The 16,976-nt window shown below is 38.2% G+C and overlaps 1 protein-coding gene across 1 annotated transcript in view; it reads left to right on the forward strand.

The window, feature by feature from the left end:
* LOC306870577 (polypeptide N-acetylgalactosaminyltransferase 9-like) overlaps positions 1–16,976 on the forward strand; it is an 80,036-nt gene that overhangs the window by 9,159 nt on the left and 53,901 nt on the right. Inside the window, exon 2 of the mRNA XM_079417942.1 lies at positions 1,484–1,664. Within this exon, the coding sequence (XP_079274068.1) occupies positions 1,484–1,664 (181 nt within the window). The remainder of the gene's footprint in view (positions 1–1,483; positions 1,665–16,976) is intronic.

Here is a 16,976-nt window from a genome sequence, read left to right on the forward strand (position 1 = left end):
TCTGGGAGGTCACAAGTGCCAGGAGGAGAGGTGCAGCCCTGGGATGCTTTATGTAGATCAGTTGGGACGGAGCCATTTGTGGTGCAAGTCTGGTTTATAGGGTTGAGGGTGGAATAGGCTTTAATGCTGCACCAACTGCTGTTTGTGGAACCGACTGGTTTGAATTCCAAGACACAATTTCGACATTCAGTTCTCAAGCAAGTTACCCTCCAGAGCCGAACTATCTAAGCAGATCTTCTCAAAAACGCTCAGAGTAATTCTGTGAGGATTCATATAGAGTCTAATGATGTTTCTGAAAGGATAACCTCATGATCAAAGAAGCTCTTTGCCTGGTGGACAGGATTTCAACTGTGTGGACATTCGGAGTCATGATGAGAGAGATTCATGAAATATCATTCCTTAGCACAATAAAAATGTGTGCATATATAATACATAATAAACATTATGTGTTATGCACTTTCACTGAGAATACATTTATTGTCTATTGCCAAGTATTTTATTAGATAACAGTAGATTAGTTACCAAGCTACTTAGCAACATTCATATAGAATGTACAGTCTTATACATGCTTTGCTTGGCATCTTCAGACATGCCACATTTGAACTATTATTAAATTATTTTTAATGCCCGTTATATTCTGAAGTGTAATTGCACAGTTTATGAAAAGAGCAAGTAAAATATAATCAACTACAAGGTATTTCTGTCTTTTAATGCAGAACCATCTTTGAAGCATGTGATAAACGCTTTTGTAATTCAAGGCTTTAAAATGAACATCCTTGGATCATACACTTAATTCAGAAACGTGATAGAAATTTTATGTAGTCATTAATAATGCAGTGAAACACATCATTTTGCTCTTTTAAATGTCAATATGAAACGGCATCTTTAATAAGTCTGTTACACTTGTTTCATCTCTTTAAAAGAGAGAATCCTGGCTTTCAAATAACATGTCAATTATTCCGACTAAAAACTTAAGCAGTTCACGAATATTGACCAGAAAGACTAATGATTGTAATTAAGAACAACCATATGGCTCTCACTATCGGATATAGTGGATTTATTCTTTTTTGTCATATTCTTTGGGTGTCAAACTGCATAGAATTTGATGTGCCAGAACCAACCCCCGCATCAGTCCAATTCTAATTAGCGTAGAGCCAGAGAACAGATTAGACATTTTAGGTGTATTTCCAAAGGGAAAGAAGTCTTACTCTGTACTGACAACCTTTAAAACACAGTTCACATGCTTTCCACCTTCTCTCCCCGGGAGGTCTGTATGAAAGAGGTGACAGAAGGCGAAGGTGGTGTCTTGGTGTCCAATATCCAATTATCGCTCTGTTCTCTTGTTCAGTGGTTGTGATTTGCGTGTCACCGGTGGGTTCTCCTGCAGTATGAACCCAGTTTCGCTGTACCGTTCTTATGGGATATCCTGACCTTTGTCATGTTAACCGAAGTCAAACCTGTTTTTCCCCACATTGCTTGGCAGGTCTAGCCAAGCCCATGGGTCTGGTGGAGGGTCCTGGAGGTCTGGGACAGGGCGGTGCAGCAGCCACGCTGGGGGAGGACAGCCGAGAGACCGAAGGAAGGTACGAGGAGTACGGCTACAATGCCCAACTGAGCGACCACATCTCCTTAGACAGGAATATTCCAGACTACAGGCCGAAAAAGTGAGTATGTTGCAGTGATTTTAAACACAGAACATGTCCTTGGAGGTTGAGATAAGAATAGACGTTGAGCCGAAATGTGCCAAGGCATTTGTTCTAATCTGTCTCACACTCCTTTTTGTAAATAAATAAAAAAGCTGCAATTTAACTTCTGTCTCTGATGCATTTGGTTTTTGCCAGTCTTATCTTTGTTTTATATTATATTATATTTAGTGCTGTCAAAGGATTAATCGTGATTAATCATATCCAAAATAAAAGTTTTTGTTTACTTAATATATGCATGTACTGTGTATATATATTATGTATATATAAAGACACACATACAGCATATTGCTACGTGTACTCCAGGGAGGCTGACAGGAACAGGCACGAATATCCAAAATCACAGGCTTTAATGACAGGTAACATAGAACCGACAAATCTGAACTGAACGGAGACTTTAAGTAGGCAGCAACTTAGGCAAAACACAGGTGAAGGGGTTTAACTAATAATGACCTAACGAGCAGATGAACTAATGAGCTAAATCAAACAGGAACTAAACCAAATAAGGCAACACAGGAAGAGGCAGGCGAAATAGAAAAAGACAAAACTAAAGTCCATAATCCTAACACATATATTTTAAAAATATTTACATGTATTTACATTTAATATATATTTATATTCATATAAATTATATAATATATAAACATATTTAATATATAAACGTAACATATTTTTCTTAAATATATACATGGATGTGTGTGTATTTATATAGACATAATAACTATACACAGTACACACACATATATTATGTAAACATTTTTTTTTATTTTGGATGCGATTAATCGGGATTTATCGTTTGACAGCATTAATTATATTATATTATATTATATTATATTATATTATACATCTGTTTTCATTAAATTTTTTGTTGAGTTATTTAAGTATTGTTTTTACATGTTTATATAGTTTATGTTTTGTTATATTATTATTTCAGTTTCAGTTTTATGCATCAAGTTAGACTAAATGTTAATATTGTATTTTATGTAAATTATATAAATATTTTATACTATTTTAGTAAACCCCCTTTTTTAATTTCAAGTAACAATTTTTTTAAATGCCTTTTCTTTTAGTTAAATATAAGAACCTTGTGTTCTTTTGCTTGGTTTGTCTATACAGTGGATGTTTAACTTTCAGTTTATGGATAAAACAGTATCTTTTATCATGTTCAACAGAAGAAAGAAACATATAGAACAAAATAATTGTAAATCATGACTGAATTTTCATTTTGGGGCAAACAATTACTTTAATTATTTACAGGAAAATGTTCACGTGATATTTGAAAACATTCACTCCGTTCTTTGATATTTTCTGGAGGAAAAATACAATTTGGGGTTGTATGCAACAAGCTGTGACCTTATTTGCTACTTTGATTTGTCCTGTCATAAATGTCATGGCTCTTTAAAACCAACTACACTGCAGGGTTGATTATCAGACGGTGTTATACAAAGGAAAGGGGTTTATAAATAGGCCAGTGGCTGAATCACTTCCCACATTTTAGCATTACAACGCCCTTCAGGGGAGAATCACATTAATAGAGTCAATAGCTAGCAGTGAAAAAGCATTGTGTTAGACAAAGAAAATATTACTATGTGGAATAGTATCCTTGCCCACTAGGATAGTGTTAATGGTAGGAATGTTAATAATGCAGCAACAGTGCAGGGGTGTTTTATATGGGGGGGGAAACGACCTTAGAAACAGCACTGGAATATTAATGGTCATTCATAAGAAGTTATATATTTAGAACATGACCCAAAGCACAGATCCAGTGATTGAGACGAGATAAGCGTATCCAGCCTTTCTTTTGAAACTTAGCGTGGTTTGTTGTGGTTGATGCTGGTCAACTGTTAAAAAACTAAAGCTAAAATGTGACATTTTGAAAATGTCCTGGACAAAACTTGATGGGTCTAATTTTAGGCCATTGTAGATGATGGAGGTTGTTTGCAGTTGCTATTCTGAAGTCTCTTGAAGTTGTTGAGATTCAAGCTGTGTGTAAATCGCGATTCATTGTGTGCGTTCGTCTTGGCAGTAATGCTTCCGCTTGCATCCCTGATAAACACAATCATTCACGCTCCTGCACACAAACATGTGTTATCTAAGATATCTCCTGTTGGCTTGCACAATCCAAGGCATTACAAATCTGACCCTCACGCTGCGTGAAGGGAAGGTGCTGTTATACATCTCTTGTTATGAGAATGAAAACATTATTGTAATGATTTCTTTAACGTGCAGGGTAGAATCATGGTAAATAATTAATAAACTACTTGTTTGGTAAGAAACATGAAAAATTCAAATGAACATGTCTGCTCACAGTCCTCACTGCCATTGTTTTGCATTTAACACTGTACAATGTGTTTGCCTCATCTCTTGTCCAGTGTTAAAATACATATATACGCTAACGATTAAATCCTACAAAGTTGGTAGGATTTTTTTATGCTTTTAAAAAGACATCTCTTATTTGTTCAAAAATATAGTAAAACTGTAATGTTGTGAATACTATTACATTTAACTTTTGTTTTAATCTTTTTTTAATGTAATTTATTTCTGTGTTCTGCAAAGCTGAGTTTTGAGATGCCATCATTCCAGTCTTCAGTGTCACATATTCCTTCAGAAATCATTCTAATATGAATGTATTATATTAATATGAACACAATATATAATATAGACAACTATGTATGTACAGGTCAAGTATGTGCAAATTATAAATTATAAAATAAAAATAAAATAAGTGAGTGTGGTGAATGGATAATGTATTATAGTTGTGTGTTCCACATTTATTGTTGAGTGTTCACAAGATGGATTGCCTGAGGGAAGAAACTGTTCCTGTGTCTGGTCGTTCTGGTGCTCAGAGCTCTGTTCAAAGAGGGAGTGTGCTGGGTGTGAGGGGTCCAGAGTGATTTCACCAGCCCTTTTGCTCACTCTGGATAAGTACAGCTCTTGGAGAGTGGGGAGGGTTGTACCAATGATTCGCTCAGCAGTCCGGACTACCCTTCGTAGTCTTCTGAGGTCAGATTTGGTAGCTGAGCTGAACCAGACAGTTATTGAAGTTCAGAGGATGGATTCAATGATGGCGGAGTAGAATTGTTTCAGTAGCTCCTGTGGCAGGTTGAACTTCCTCAGCTGGCGAAGAAAGTACAACCTCTGCTGGGCCTTTCTGACAATGGAGTCTATGTGAATATCCCACTTCAGGTCCTGAGAGATGGTGGTGCCCAGGAATCTGAATGACTCCACTGCAGTCACAGTGCTGTTCATGATGGTGAGTGGGGGGAGAGCAGGGGGGTTTCTCCTGAAGTCCACTATCATCTCCACTGTTTTGAGCGTGTTGAGCTCCAGGTTGTTAAGACTGCACCAGACAGCCAGCTCCTTAACCTCCTGTCTGTAAGCAGACTCATCACCGTCCTGGATCAGGCCGATCAGTGTGGTGTCGTCTGCAAACTTCAGGAGCTTGACAGATTGTTCTTTAGATGTGCAGTCGTTGGTGTAGAGGGAGAAGAGCATTGGGGAGAGTACGCAGCCCTGAGGAGCTCCAGTGCTGGTGGTACGATTGCTGGATGTGAATTTACCAAGCTTTACTAACTGCTGTCTGTCTGTCAGGAAGCTGGTGATCCACTGACAGACAGAGGTGGGGACGGAGAGATGGGTTAATTTATTCTGAAGGGTTTCCGTGATGATGGTGTTAAAAGCGGAGCTGAAGTCCACAAACAGGTTCCTCACATAAGTCCGTGGTCTGTCCAGATGCTTCAGGATGAAGTGCAGTCCCATGTTGACAGCATCATCCACAGACCTGTTTGCTCTGTAGGCAAACTGCAGGGGGTCCAGTAAGGGACCAGTGATGTCCTTCAGATAAGCCAAAACCAGTCTTTCAAATGATCTCATGGCTACAGACATTAGGGCCACAGGTCTGTAGTCATTAAGTCCAGTAATCTTGGGTTTCTTTGGGACGGGGATGATGGTGGAGCGTTTGAAGCATGAGGGGACTTCACACAGCTCCAGTGAGCTGTTGAAGATCTGTGTGAAGATGGGGGCCAGCTGGTCAGCACAGATTTTCAGACAGGCTGGTGACACACCGTCTGGACCTGATGCTTTCCTTCTTTTGTTCTTCCTGAAGACCTGGTACACGTCATCTTCACTGATTTGAATTGTAGGTGTGGGGGAGAGGAGGGTTGCTGGAGGTGTGAATGGTTGTGTGGAGAGGTGTTCAGGGCGGGTGTGCAGTTATTTTTCAAAATGACAATAAAACTCGTTCAAGTCGTCTGCCAGGTGTTGATTCTCCACAGTGCTGGGGGATGGTGTCTTGTAACTGGTGATATCATTCATTCATTTCCACACTGAAGCAGGATCACTGAAAGAGAATTTGTTCCTTAGCTTGTCAGAATAATTCCTCTTTGCCGCTCTGATCTCCTTTTCCAGTGTGTATTTGGCCTGTTTGTACAAGACTTTATCCCCATTTCTGTAAGCATCTTCTTTGGCCCGACGGAGCTGAGTTTTGCAGTGAACCATGGTTTGTCGTTGTTGTAGATTAGATGAGTCCTGTTAGGAATGCACATATCCTCACAGAAACTGATATAAGACGCCTCTCATTGATGCAGAAGCGCGACCTGCCGCCGTGCAATTTCCCCGTTGATTCTGCGTCGCGATCTGCTCTGATCAGCAGGTAATTAGGCAGATGAATTGCGCTGTCTGGTATTTAGCTATTTAGATTAGATTAGATTCAACTTTATTGTCATTTATGCAGAGTACAAGTACAGAGCTAATGAAATGCAGTTAGCATCTAACCAGAAGTGCAAGAATATAGTGTTTTATATACATATAAGTGCAGAGTAAATGAAGTAAATGATTTACAGAATGTACAGTGGAATTGCTATATACAGTATTGAGCAGAGTATATACAGAATATAAATAGGAATGCAATGTAGGGATTGTATGTACATTATGAACAGAGCAATGTGGGATTATATATACACATTATGAACAGCAGAAACGTGAGAACAGTGGTAATAAATAAATAAATACAGCTGGATGAGTGTGTGCAAGTATTGATAGAACAATGTATTCTATGCAAAATAACAGTAGTGCAATATTATAGAAATAGTTTACTGGGCTTTGTACAGTAACAACTTTAGACAGTTTATATTGTAATAACTTTGACAATGTGCAGTCTGTGCAAAATATGAATAGTGCAAATGCATGTGTGTAAAGTACTGTGACCAGTGCAGTAATAAGCAGGTGCAGGAGTTAGATTAGTGGTGTGGCGTTCAGAAGTGTCACAGCCTCGGGGAAGAAGCTCTTCCTGAGCCTACTAGTGCGAGAGCGTAGGCACCTGTAACGCCTGCCAGATGGAAGGAGGGTGAAAAGTCCATGGTTAGGGTGAGAGGCATCCTTGATGATGTTTCTTGCCCTGCCCAGACAGCGCTTATGATAAATGTTCTCAATGGAAGTTAACTGGGTGCCGGTGATCCGTTGAGCAGTTTTCACCACCCGCTGGAGTGCTTTGCGGTCAGATGCGGAGCAATTGCTGTACCATACTGAGATGCAGTTCGTGAGTATGCTCTCAATGGTACAGCGGTAGAATTCCACAAGGATCCTGGGATTCAGGTGAACTTTCTTAAGGCTCCTTAAGAAGTAAAGGCGCTGCTGTGCCTTTTTGACCAGAGTGGAGGTGTTATGGGACCAGGTGAGGTCATCAGAGATGTGGATGCCAAGGAACTTGAAACTCGACACACGCTCCACTACAGCTCCGTTGATGTAGATGGGTGTGTGTGCATGACTCCTAGTCCGCCTGAAGTCCACAATGATCTCCTTTGTCTTCTGGGTGTTTAGTTCTAGATTGTTGGAGGCACACCACACAGCCAGGTGCTGCACCTCATCCCTGTAGGCTGATTCATCGTCATCCTTGATCAGACCTACCACCGTGGTGTCATCTGCAAATTTGATTATGGTGTTGGAGCTATAAACAGGAACACAGTCATGGGTGAAGAGGGAGTACAGGAGAGGGCTCAGTACGCAGCCCTGTGGCACGCCGGTGTTCAGGGTGATGATGGAGGAGGAGAGGTTATCTAACTTAACAGACTGAGGTCTGTTAGTCAGAAAATCTAGAATCCAATTGCAGATGGGTGTGCTGATTCCAAGCTGGCTGAGCTTGGAGATCAGCTTGGAGGGGATTACAGTATTGAATGCAGAACTGAAATCTATGAACAGCATTCTCACATGTGTGTTTTGACTGTCCAGGTGGGTGAGGGCAGAGTGAAGTGCTGTTGAGATGGCGTCCTCTGTTGACCTATTGTGGCGATAGGCAAATTGGAATGGGTCCAGTGTAGCAGGGAGACAGGATTTTAAGTGGGATGCAACCAGTTTCTCAAAACACTTGGCAATGATGGGGGTGAGTGCAACAGGACGGAAGTCGTTAGGGACCGAGGCAGTGGAGTGTTTCGGTACTGGTACGATGGTGGAGGTTTTGAAGATAGTGGGGACAGATGTTTGGGCCAGGGACAGATTGAAAATGTCCGTGAAGACCTCAGCTAGCTGCTCCGCACAGGCTTTAAGCACACGACCAGGTATTCCGTCAGGGCCAGCTGCCTTCTGTGCATTCACCTTACGCAGAGTGGAGTAGACATCTGATGTGGAGAGTATGAGAGGCAGTTCACTGGCAGTTCATTTAGCAGGTTTCCGTGAAACACAGAGCAGCAGAGTTAGAAAAATCCTTGTTTGTCCGGGAGAGCAGAAGGAGTTCATCTGTTTTGTTGGGTAGAGAGCGGAGATTCGCCAGATGGATGCTAGGCAACGCCGTTCGGAATCTGCGCTGACGAAGCTTCACGAGCGTACCGGCTCTCTTCCCCCGCCTGTGCCTCCTGTAGCGTTTGACCAGAGCTACGGCTCCGCCAAATACAATGTCCAGCAAAACGTCCGAAAAATCAAAATCCGGTAAAAGATTTTACATTTAGTCATTTGGCAGACGCTTTTATCCAAAGCGACTTACAATTGGGGAATACAAAAAGCGATTCATCTTGAAGAGGCAATCAGACAGAGGAAGTGCTCGTAACACCAAGTCTCAGTCATTGTTCAAATAAGTACAAGCGGAGGGAGAGAAAGATAGAGGGAAAGAGTGATTTTTTTTTTTTTTTTGAGTTTAGGATGAAGTCAAGTACTGCCGAAAGAGATGAGTTTTCAATTGTTGCTTGAAGATTGACAGGGATCCGGCATTCCGGATAGGGGTGGGAAGATTATTCCACCAGCCAGGAATGGTGAACGAGAATGTTCTGGAGAGTGATTTTGAGCCTCTCTGTGATGGTACCACAAGGCGTCGCTCACTAGCAGATCTCAGACTTCTGGAGGGGATGTAGGTTCGAAATAGTGAGTGGAAGTAGGAGGGTGCTGAGCCTGTGGTAGTTCTGTATGCAAGCATCAGTGTGTTCTGCCGAATGTTCAGCAGGTCATTCCTGGTAAAACTGATCATATTTGAAAAACAAAAAACACGAAAAACAAACAAAAACCGTACAAACACTGGAGAGCAACGCACAATAGCTGCCATCAGCGGCGCCATCTTGGATCTTAAACCACAATTTCAATGTGGATGAAATTGAAATCGTTTGCAACATTATAAATGTTTTTCTGTCACTTTTGATCAATTTAATGCTTCCTTCATAAATAAAAGTACTCACTGGCCACAAAAAGATTATCATCCTTGTTGAATTCCACACATCTCCTGAGCAGGAAATGACTCTAGTGGAGACAACAATGTCTAACATGAAATTATGAATTGCTTACAAAATCACAATTTATTATTTTAGATTAGTTACTGCCCCATAACAAATGATAGCAGATATTTTGAATTGTTAATATAAATGATCTGCACCAGATGAAGAACCTTTGATTTGAAACAATACCTCGCTCGGGAGCATTGAAATTGTGGCTGTTTGTTTCCAAAAGTGGACATTCATTCTCATTAAATGTGTGACCAGATCCTTCTTACTAGGTGGATTTTCCATAATAGTAAATCTGTTCTTCACAACTTCATTCCGTATCTTATCTGACCCAGGAGCAAACCGAAAACGAGGAAAGTACACACTACCATTCACAGCTTTGTTGACAGTAAGATTTTTAATGACTTTAATCAGCAAGGATCCATTAAATTGGACAAAAGTGACAGCAAATGCTTTTTAAAAAATATTTCTGTTTCAAATAAATGCTGTTCTTTTGAACTTTCTACTCACCAAAGAATCCTGAAAAAGCTCTTTCTGTAAAAATATTCAGCAGCAAAAACAGTTTTTATCATTAATAATACGAATCAGCATATTATAATGATTTCAGATTGATTCAGATTTGATCACAGGAATAAATTATATTTTGAAGTATATTAAAACAGAAAACAGATGTTTTAATGAATAATAATATTTTACAATACTACTGTTTTTTTTACTGTGTTTTTAATCAAATAAATCCTAATAAAAAGTAATATATTTAAAATCCATTTATTTCATACTAAGTACAGTTCAAATCTATTAACACATGGCCAAGGCAGCAAAGGAGTGGCTAAAGAAGAAGCACATTAAGGTCCTGGAGTGGCCTAGCCAGTCTCCAGACCTCTATCCCACAGAAAATCTGTGGAGGGAGCTGAAGGTTCAAGTTGCCAAACGTCAGCCTCGAAACCTTAATGACTTGGAGAGGATCTGTAAAGAGGAGTTGGACAAAATCCCTCCTGAGATGTGTGCAAACCTGGTGGCCAACTTCAAGAAACGCCTGACCTCTGTGATTGCCAGTAAGGGTTTTGCCACCAAGTACTAAGTCATGTTTTTGCGAAGGGGTCAAATACTTATTTGACTCATTAAAATGCAAATCAATTTATAACTTTTTTGAAATGCATTTTTCAGGATTGTTTTGTTGTTATTCTGTCTTTCACAGTTGACTGATCATTGCTTTGTCAGTGGGCAAACACACAAAATCAGCAGGGGATCAAATCATTTTTCCCCTACTGTATTTACTGACACATCACTCAAGACTTTACTGATATAAAAATTATAATTAAACTTTGTTTGGAGTACTACTTGTGCACAATGCACATTTCTTAATATTAAGCCTAAAATGTGTTTTATGTCACTTTTGATTAGGATTGTGTGATCTTTGAATAATATCTGTCTTTAAAAGGAAGGTATTTAAAGTGTACCTAACATTTTAGCACAATCAAATATATTTCAGTATACATTTAGTTATACTTCCACTCAATTAAAGTATAAAAGCACAATTGCAGGGTATTTTTATTAACCACATAAATATGTAAATGTGTAGTATACTTAGCATTTTAGTAATGTTATCTTTCATAAAGCCTTAAGACTTAAGTACTACAAAATTATAAAAAAAAAATTTTTTTTTTTTTTTTTTAAATCCTGCCCCTAAACCTTTGAATGGTAGTGTACTGTTCTGCGGCTATTGTGTGCGGACATCATTGCATGAGGTTTATGGATGGTTTACTGTGTGTTTGTTTAGGTCATTGCTGGGTGGGTTTGGTCTTTGTGGTGTCTGTGCCTCGGAGCCCGGGGTCTGTTGGTCCGGTCCTGTAGAGGACACAATCTCTTACACTGAGCCAGCAGCACCGAGCCTCAGAGCAGTTTGTGTTTCTGATGCTGATGCCCTGCGAACAGTTGTTGATGTGTTTCTTGGCTAATTGAGGAGTCATTCTCCAAAGGCCTTTGATGTCCAGAAGGGGCAGTGCATTGATGGCCGTTTCTCTTTAATGCATGTTTAATTGCAGATCTCCGGGATACCTGCTTCTTCAGTCTCTCTGGTCAAAGGCCTAATTGATGTGCTTTCTCAAACAAAGGCAGCATATTTTTATGCAGCCACAAGAAAAGTCGTCTCTTAAAAAGGTCAAGCTGACCTTAGCTCAAAGGACTTGACGCAAATTAATTTACCACCAAGCGAAGAAAACAAATCGATATAACTACATCAAGGAGCCATTTTATTATTGACTCAAGGATGGAGGAGGAAACTATTAGGAGATTGAAGTGAATTAAATGAATTGGCATCAGGAAAGTGTTCACATTTTGAGACGACATATAAAAGAATAGATGGATAATTTTATTGTGAGCCCTTATTTACTGGGAATGAAATCAAAAGGGTGTTGAGATCTATCAACACTCCTTCTTGTACCAATTAGATGTTTTCAGTGAAAACATGATGCAGTGACAAGCCAAGTTATGATTTTTTTAGCAGAGTTATATGATCGCAATAAGCAAGTTGCTTCTAGACTGCAACCAGAATGCAGAGGCAGTGTTAGAGGTTAATGTGAAGTCTTATAGAGAGAAATGATTCAGGGAAAGGCAGAGAGCGAAGAGAGAGGGAGAGAGATAGGAATACATCTTAATATAAGTGTCTGTTTCTGTCATGCTTTGTTCCAGGTCAAATTATGATAACTGGACAGCCAGCTTTGGCTCTATTTCACACAGATGAGTCCATCTCTCATCCTGCTACAGCCTGTAGCTGCCTACTCCTGTCCAGCCGTACAAATTCAGACTTGAGCAATGGCCTAGATTGCAGGTAGTAACTAGAGCAATGAAAGTGTAAAATTACTTATGGTCGTGAAGCTAAATGTATAGCCGGCACACACTGCCTGGGAAAAGCATCTCGGACATTTGAAAGGTGCATACAGATTCTTTTGATTTGATAAGTCAGCTGTAAATGAATATGAATATTACATTAATAGTTGTGAAAGGATATAAAATTATTTTGTATCATAGTGGAAATAATTTTATGGAAAAATACTTACAGAAGTCTCTTATGCTCTGGACTGGATTTATTTAATCAAAAATACGGTATGAATGAATGAATGAGGCATTTATTTATTATGCACTACTGTACACCTTCACAAAAGGTGGTTTCTCAGATTGTGAAATATTATTACAATAAAAAAAAACTGTGTTCTATTTGAATATATTTTAAAATGTAATTTATTCCTGTGATGGCAAAGCAGCCATTACTCCAGTTTTTAGTGCCACATTAATCCTTCAGAAATCATTCTAATATGCTGATTTATACATATATATGTGTGTGTGTTTGTGTAAAATAATGTAATAATATATGACTGTATACGTTTATTAATCTCATGTGTAATTTTTCATTATACAAAAATGTGTAATTAATTAACAATAAATAGAAAAAGAAAGAAATCACCATTAAATATACTAAAATGTATTTGTTATATATATCATGCTAAGTATACTACAAATACATTTTCATATTTAAGTGCTTAATACAGAATATCCTGCAATTGTACTTTTGGTATATTAAACTGGTGTACTGAATGTCTGCTAAATTGGAACAGTTAAACGTGTGCTTAATGCACTTTAATTATGTGGAAGTAGTGCAACTAAAGACATACTGAAATATATTTGATTGTGCTAAAGCGGAACTATTGCAAGTATACTTTAGGTACACTTTAAATATCTTGCATTTAAAGACAGATATTATTCAAAGATCATACAATCCTCATCTATAATGACATTAAAACACATTTTAGGCTTAATATTAAGAAATGTTCATTGTGCACAAGTAGTACTCCAAATAAAGTTTATAATTTGTATATCAGTCTTGAGTGACATGTCAGTAAATATGTTAATAGATTTGAACTTTACTTAGTATGAAACAAATGGATTTTAAATGTATAACGTTTTACTAGGGTAAAGCTTCTTAGGTAAAATTATCTTTATGAATGTTTCTAAATATAAGGTTTAAAAATGATTTTAATAATCGGCTTGTTTTTCAGTGTTGACGTGATGTTGCATTGTTGTTTTGGCTGTTTCACCTGAACGCGGCGGTGCTTTTCACTCCTGTGATAACACGTAGAAGGATTTACTTGGATTTATTTGATGTATTCATGCACATTTTGTGGAAAAATACTGCTGGTGACATCAGTTTTGTATTCATGGTGCTTTGCATGAGCAGTTGAGGAAGAAAAAAATAAGGGATTGGAAAAACAGCAACCTGCTGGGAAGCAAAGAAAAAATGCTTTAATGGCCTGATCAATCAAACCTTCCTTATGCTGCTATGGCTGCAGAACCGCACGGTATTAGAGGACTGTTATAAATAGCTTTGAATGATATTTGCACAGCTGTCACTGTTGAAACTATCATAATATTTTGTTTTTATGCACTGGATGTTAGCCATAGCTGTATGCTTGCTTTAGCACAGTCTAGCTGATATAAGCAATATTCCATTAATATATGTTTGCTTTCCTATTGCCTATTGCCCATGAATTAGTCCTAGAATCGATCAATTGGATATATTTGGACCTTTCTTTAGTCTGTAGTTTGGATAAAAGTGCCTGCAAAATGAGTAAATGTAATTTAAGGTGAAGTATAATCGTCACTGTTTATAGTTTAATATAGTTGAGATACTGCGATATAGTTTGATTGTTGTTGTTTTTTCTATTTCATTTTCAGGTTTAACGGTTTTGTGTATTTTTGTTCGCATAGTTTGAATGCACTTTTATAGATCAAGCTGGGGTTTGAGAAAGTTTTTAAACACCTAGTGTGAATTGTGTTTTGGTAGTATTGCGTCATCTCTGGCTGACTGTTCTCCACCTGCAGTTAAAACACTAAACATCACCATTATGACTCACAAAGACTACAGAATGTGGCACTTTCACACGTGTGAGTGTGTGGGTGCAAGTGTGCACTGTGAATTCACACAGGGAAAGCTCTTGCTCCAGATTGGGTGAGGGGATTTTCGCTGAGGGGAGTAGATCCATTAAATATTATTGACTGTCAGCAGGGGGCTCAATGAACATTATCCATGTCCGAGAGGAAAAAAGTCAGATTTTTCTTTAGAAATGATCTTGAGAAAGGACATAGCTTAATATATATATATTTTTTAGGCTTGCTTGTCTGTATATTTTTATGTAATTCAAATATTCTTGATGGCCTAATCAGGCCTTATTCATGATGTAAACCCATAAATCCATTTTTGCATAGACTGTTGCACTGATGCATTTTATGTAAGCATGTTTTTTTACATCGATTTACTGGACTCCTTCTGCTGATTAAGGTCCTTAGATGTAGGGCTACTATAGAGGGCAATTTATAGCTGCTGTAAACAATCTTGCTAACTTCTCTATTTTAGACTATGTCATTGAACTAGACGGCCTCCCATCCCTTCAACCTTATCCCTCCTCTCCAAATCTCCGTCCTTCAAAGACAATGCAGCAAACCCCAGTGTGTAGTATGACTGACAGGCAGAGGCACGACTCTAGGATTTCTGATGGGCTATAACACACCACGGTCAGATCCTTTTTGCTGTTTACAGAGCCTTGGGCTAAAACAGAGACTTGTGTGATTTCTCAGGACGCCTACAGTATTTCAGTGATATCTATCAGATATTCCAAAAAAGGCATTGCCATATTTAGGAATCAGCATAAACAACTAGTATTTGTGTTAGCGTGATAGTATGATTGTGTTAGACTAGGCACAATTACCTTCTCTCCTCAAATCATTACAGAAAATAATTTATGGAGATCATAATGAAGGAAATGTCCGTGCATAAATTGCCACAGTCATTATTTTAGTGGACCATTAGTCATCTGTGATCAGTAATTGTTGTTTTGCAGTAAGAATGAAAAAATGTCCTCATTATTGGGTAAAGCTGAATGCTATCAGTGTACTGAATGCTTACATATACAGATAATAAATAATAAATTCTGCTAATAAATGAATAAATAAATAAAATAAGCGTTGATGGTTTCATTTTGCTGTTAATCCACGAATCACATGCGTGCCAAACTGTGGGGCCTGGATCAACTACGGATCCATTTAACTTAAAATAAATATATAAAGGGATCATGAATATTTTTATGCAAGTTTTTATTTAGTTTTTTTATTTTGCAACAACATGTAAATAAACATGTTATCTGTATCTATTATATTTTTTATTTTCGCTGCTTTGTAATAGGGCTGCAGCACCCTCTTTTTGTAAACACAGCACATTCTTTACATGATGAAATGAATACATTTAAAGTCAGTAAACCTTGTGTAAGGAATTTGACAATAATTGTCAGTCCTGTGTCTTGTTTCCCCCTCCTCTCGTGTCTCTGTTGGACCTTCCCCGTTTCCCTGTAATTATCAGTTCATTCGTTCCAGGTGTTTGTGTTAATTATCTAGTTTAGTCTGCCCTTTATAAGCCCTGTGGTTCCCTGCTTTTGTGTCGGTCCTTGAATTGTCTTCCTGTCTGTTATGTGTGATCTTCTGGACATTAAAGACTCCTGTGTGAACGCCCCATCTCCTGGCTTCTGTGCTCCCCTGAGAGCTATGACAATAATGTGCTTTTACTAAAGTGTTTTAATTTACATTTTTTTCATCCTCAAATTGGGATTAGTCTGTTTTTGATTGAAGCACACCATACTGGGTCTGAAATCAGCAGGAGCTTGATGCAAAAATGCCCATAAAATGACAAAAATATCCTAAAAATTCAAGATATGGGGCAAAAATGTCCCAATAATAGGTTTCTGATTTTTATATTTCGCAACATATGTTATAAAGTATTATCACAAGCACGATTGCTATTTTCACTGAATATCAGCTCCATTAAAAATGTGATATTGCTTTTATAAAGTAGTTCAACAAACAAGAAGTTAGTAACTTATATTTTAAACAAATAGTGTCTGTTTTTGCTCCTTCGCTAAAAATAGTTACAATTCTGTCACAATTGCATATATTGTAACAGGTTCATTCTCCAGTTTAAAATGAGTTTTTATGCAATATTGATGCACATATATACTTTTATTCTCTTGGTTGTATATCATTTGATTACTTTGTTTTTGTTGAGCATACCTTTTTGTGAGCAGACAACTTTGGCGTTACTCAATAATGTGATTGCCTAGAGAATTTTAATCTGCTAAATGCCAAACCTAGTCTCTGTAATCGTATTTTATGAAATATAACCTATTCCTGAGCTCTATAATCCTCAGCCATATTAAAAGAGTAAGTCCATACGGGCAGGAGCCTCATGCTGTTTTCCCAGAGCTTAGGACGGCTGAGGGAGGGATTTCACAGTGAGATGTTGATCAAGAACTTATGGTTGCCATAGTAACCAGTCGGCATTTACAATTTGCAATAAAGGCTATGTTGCCATGCCTCAATTTTCCCCACAAGAAGAGGGGTAAATGTGGGAATGAATTTAAGCTTTTTAGTGGCTTGTCAGGTTTTGTGCAACACCGTAAATATGCACATATTTATTAGTGGCAAGACAACTAATCTTTAGCTTTGAGAGGTCAGGTTGTATTTTAGTTGTCTT

Source organism: Barbus barbus (assembly GCF_936440315.1).
Source record: "Barbus barbus genome assembly, chromosome: 5".
Lineage (NCBI taxonomy): Eukaryota > Metazoa > Chordata > Actinopteri > Cypriniformes > Cyprinidae > Barbus > Barbus barbus.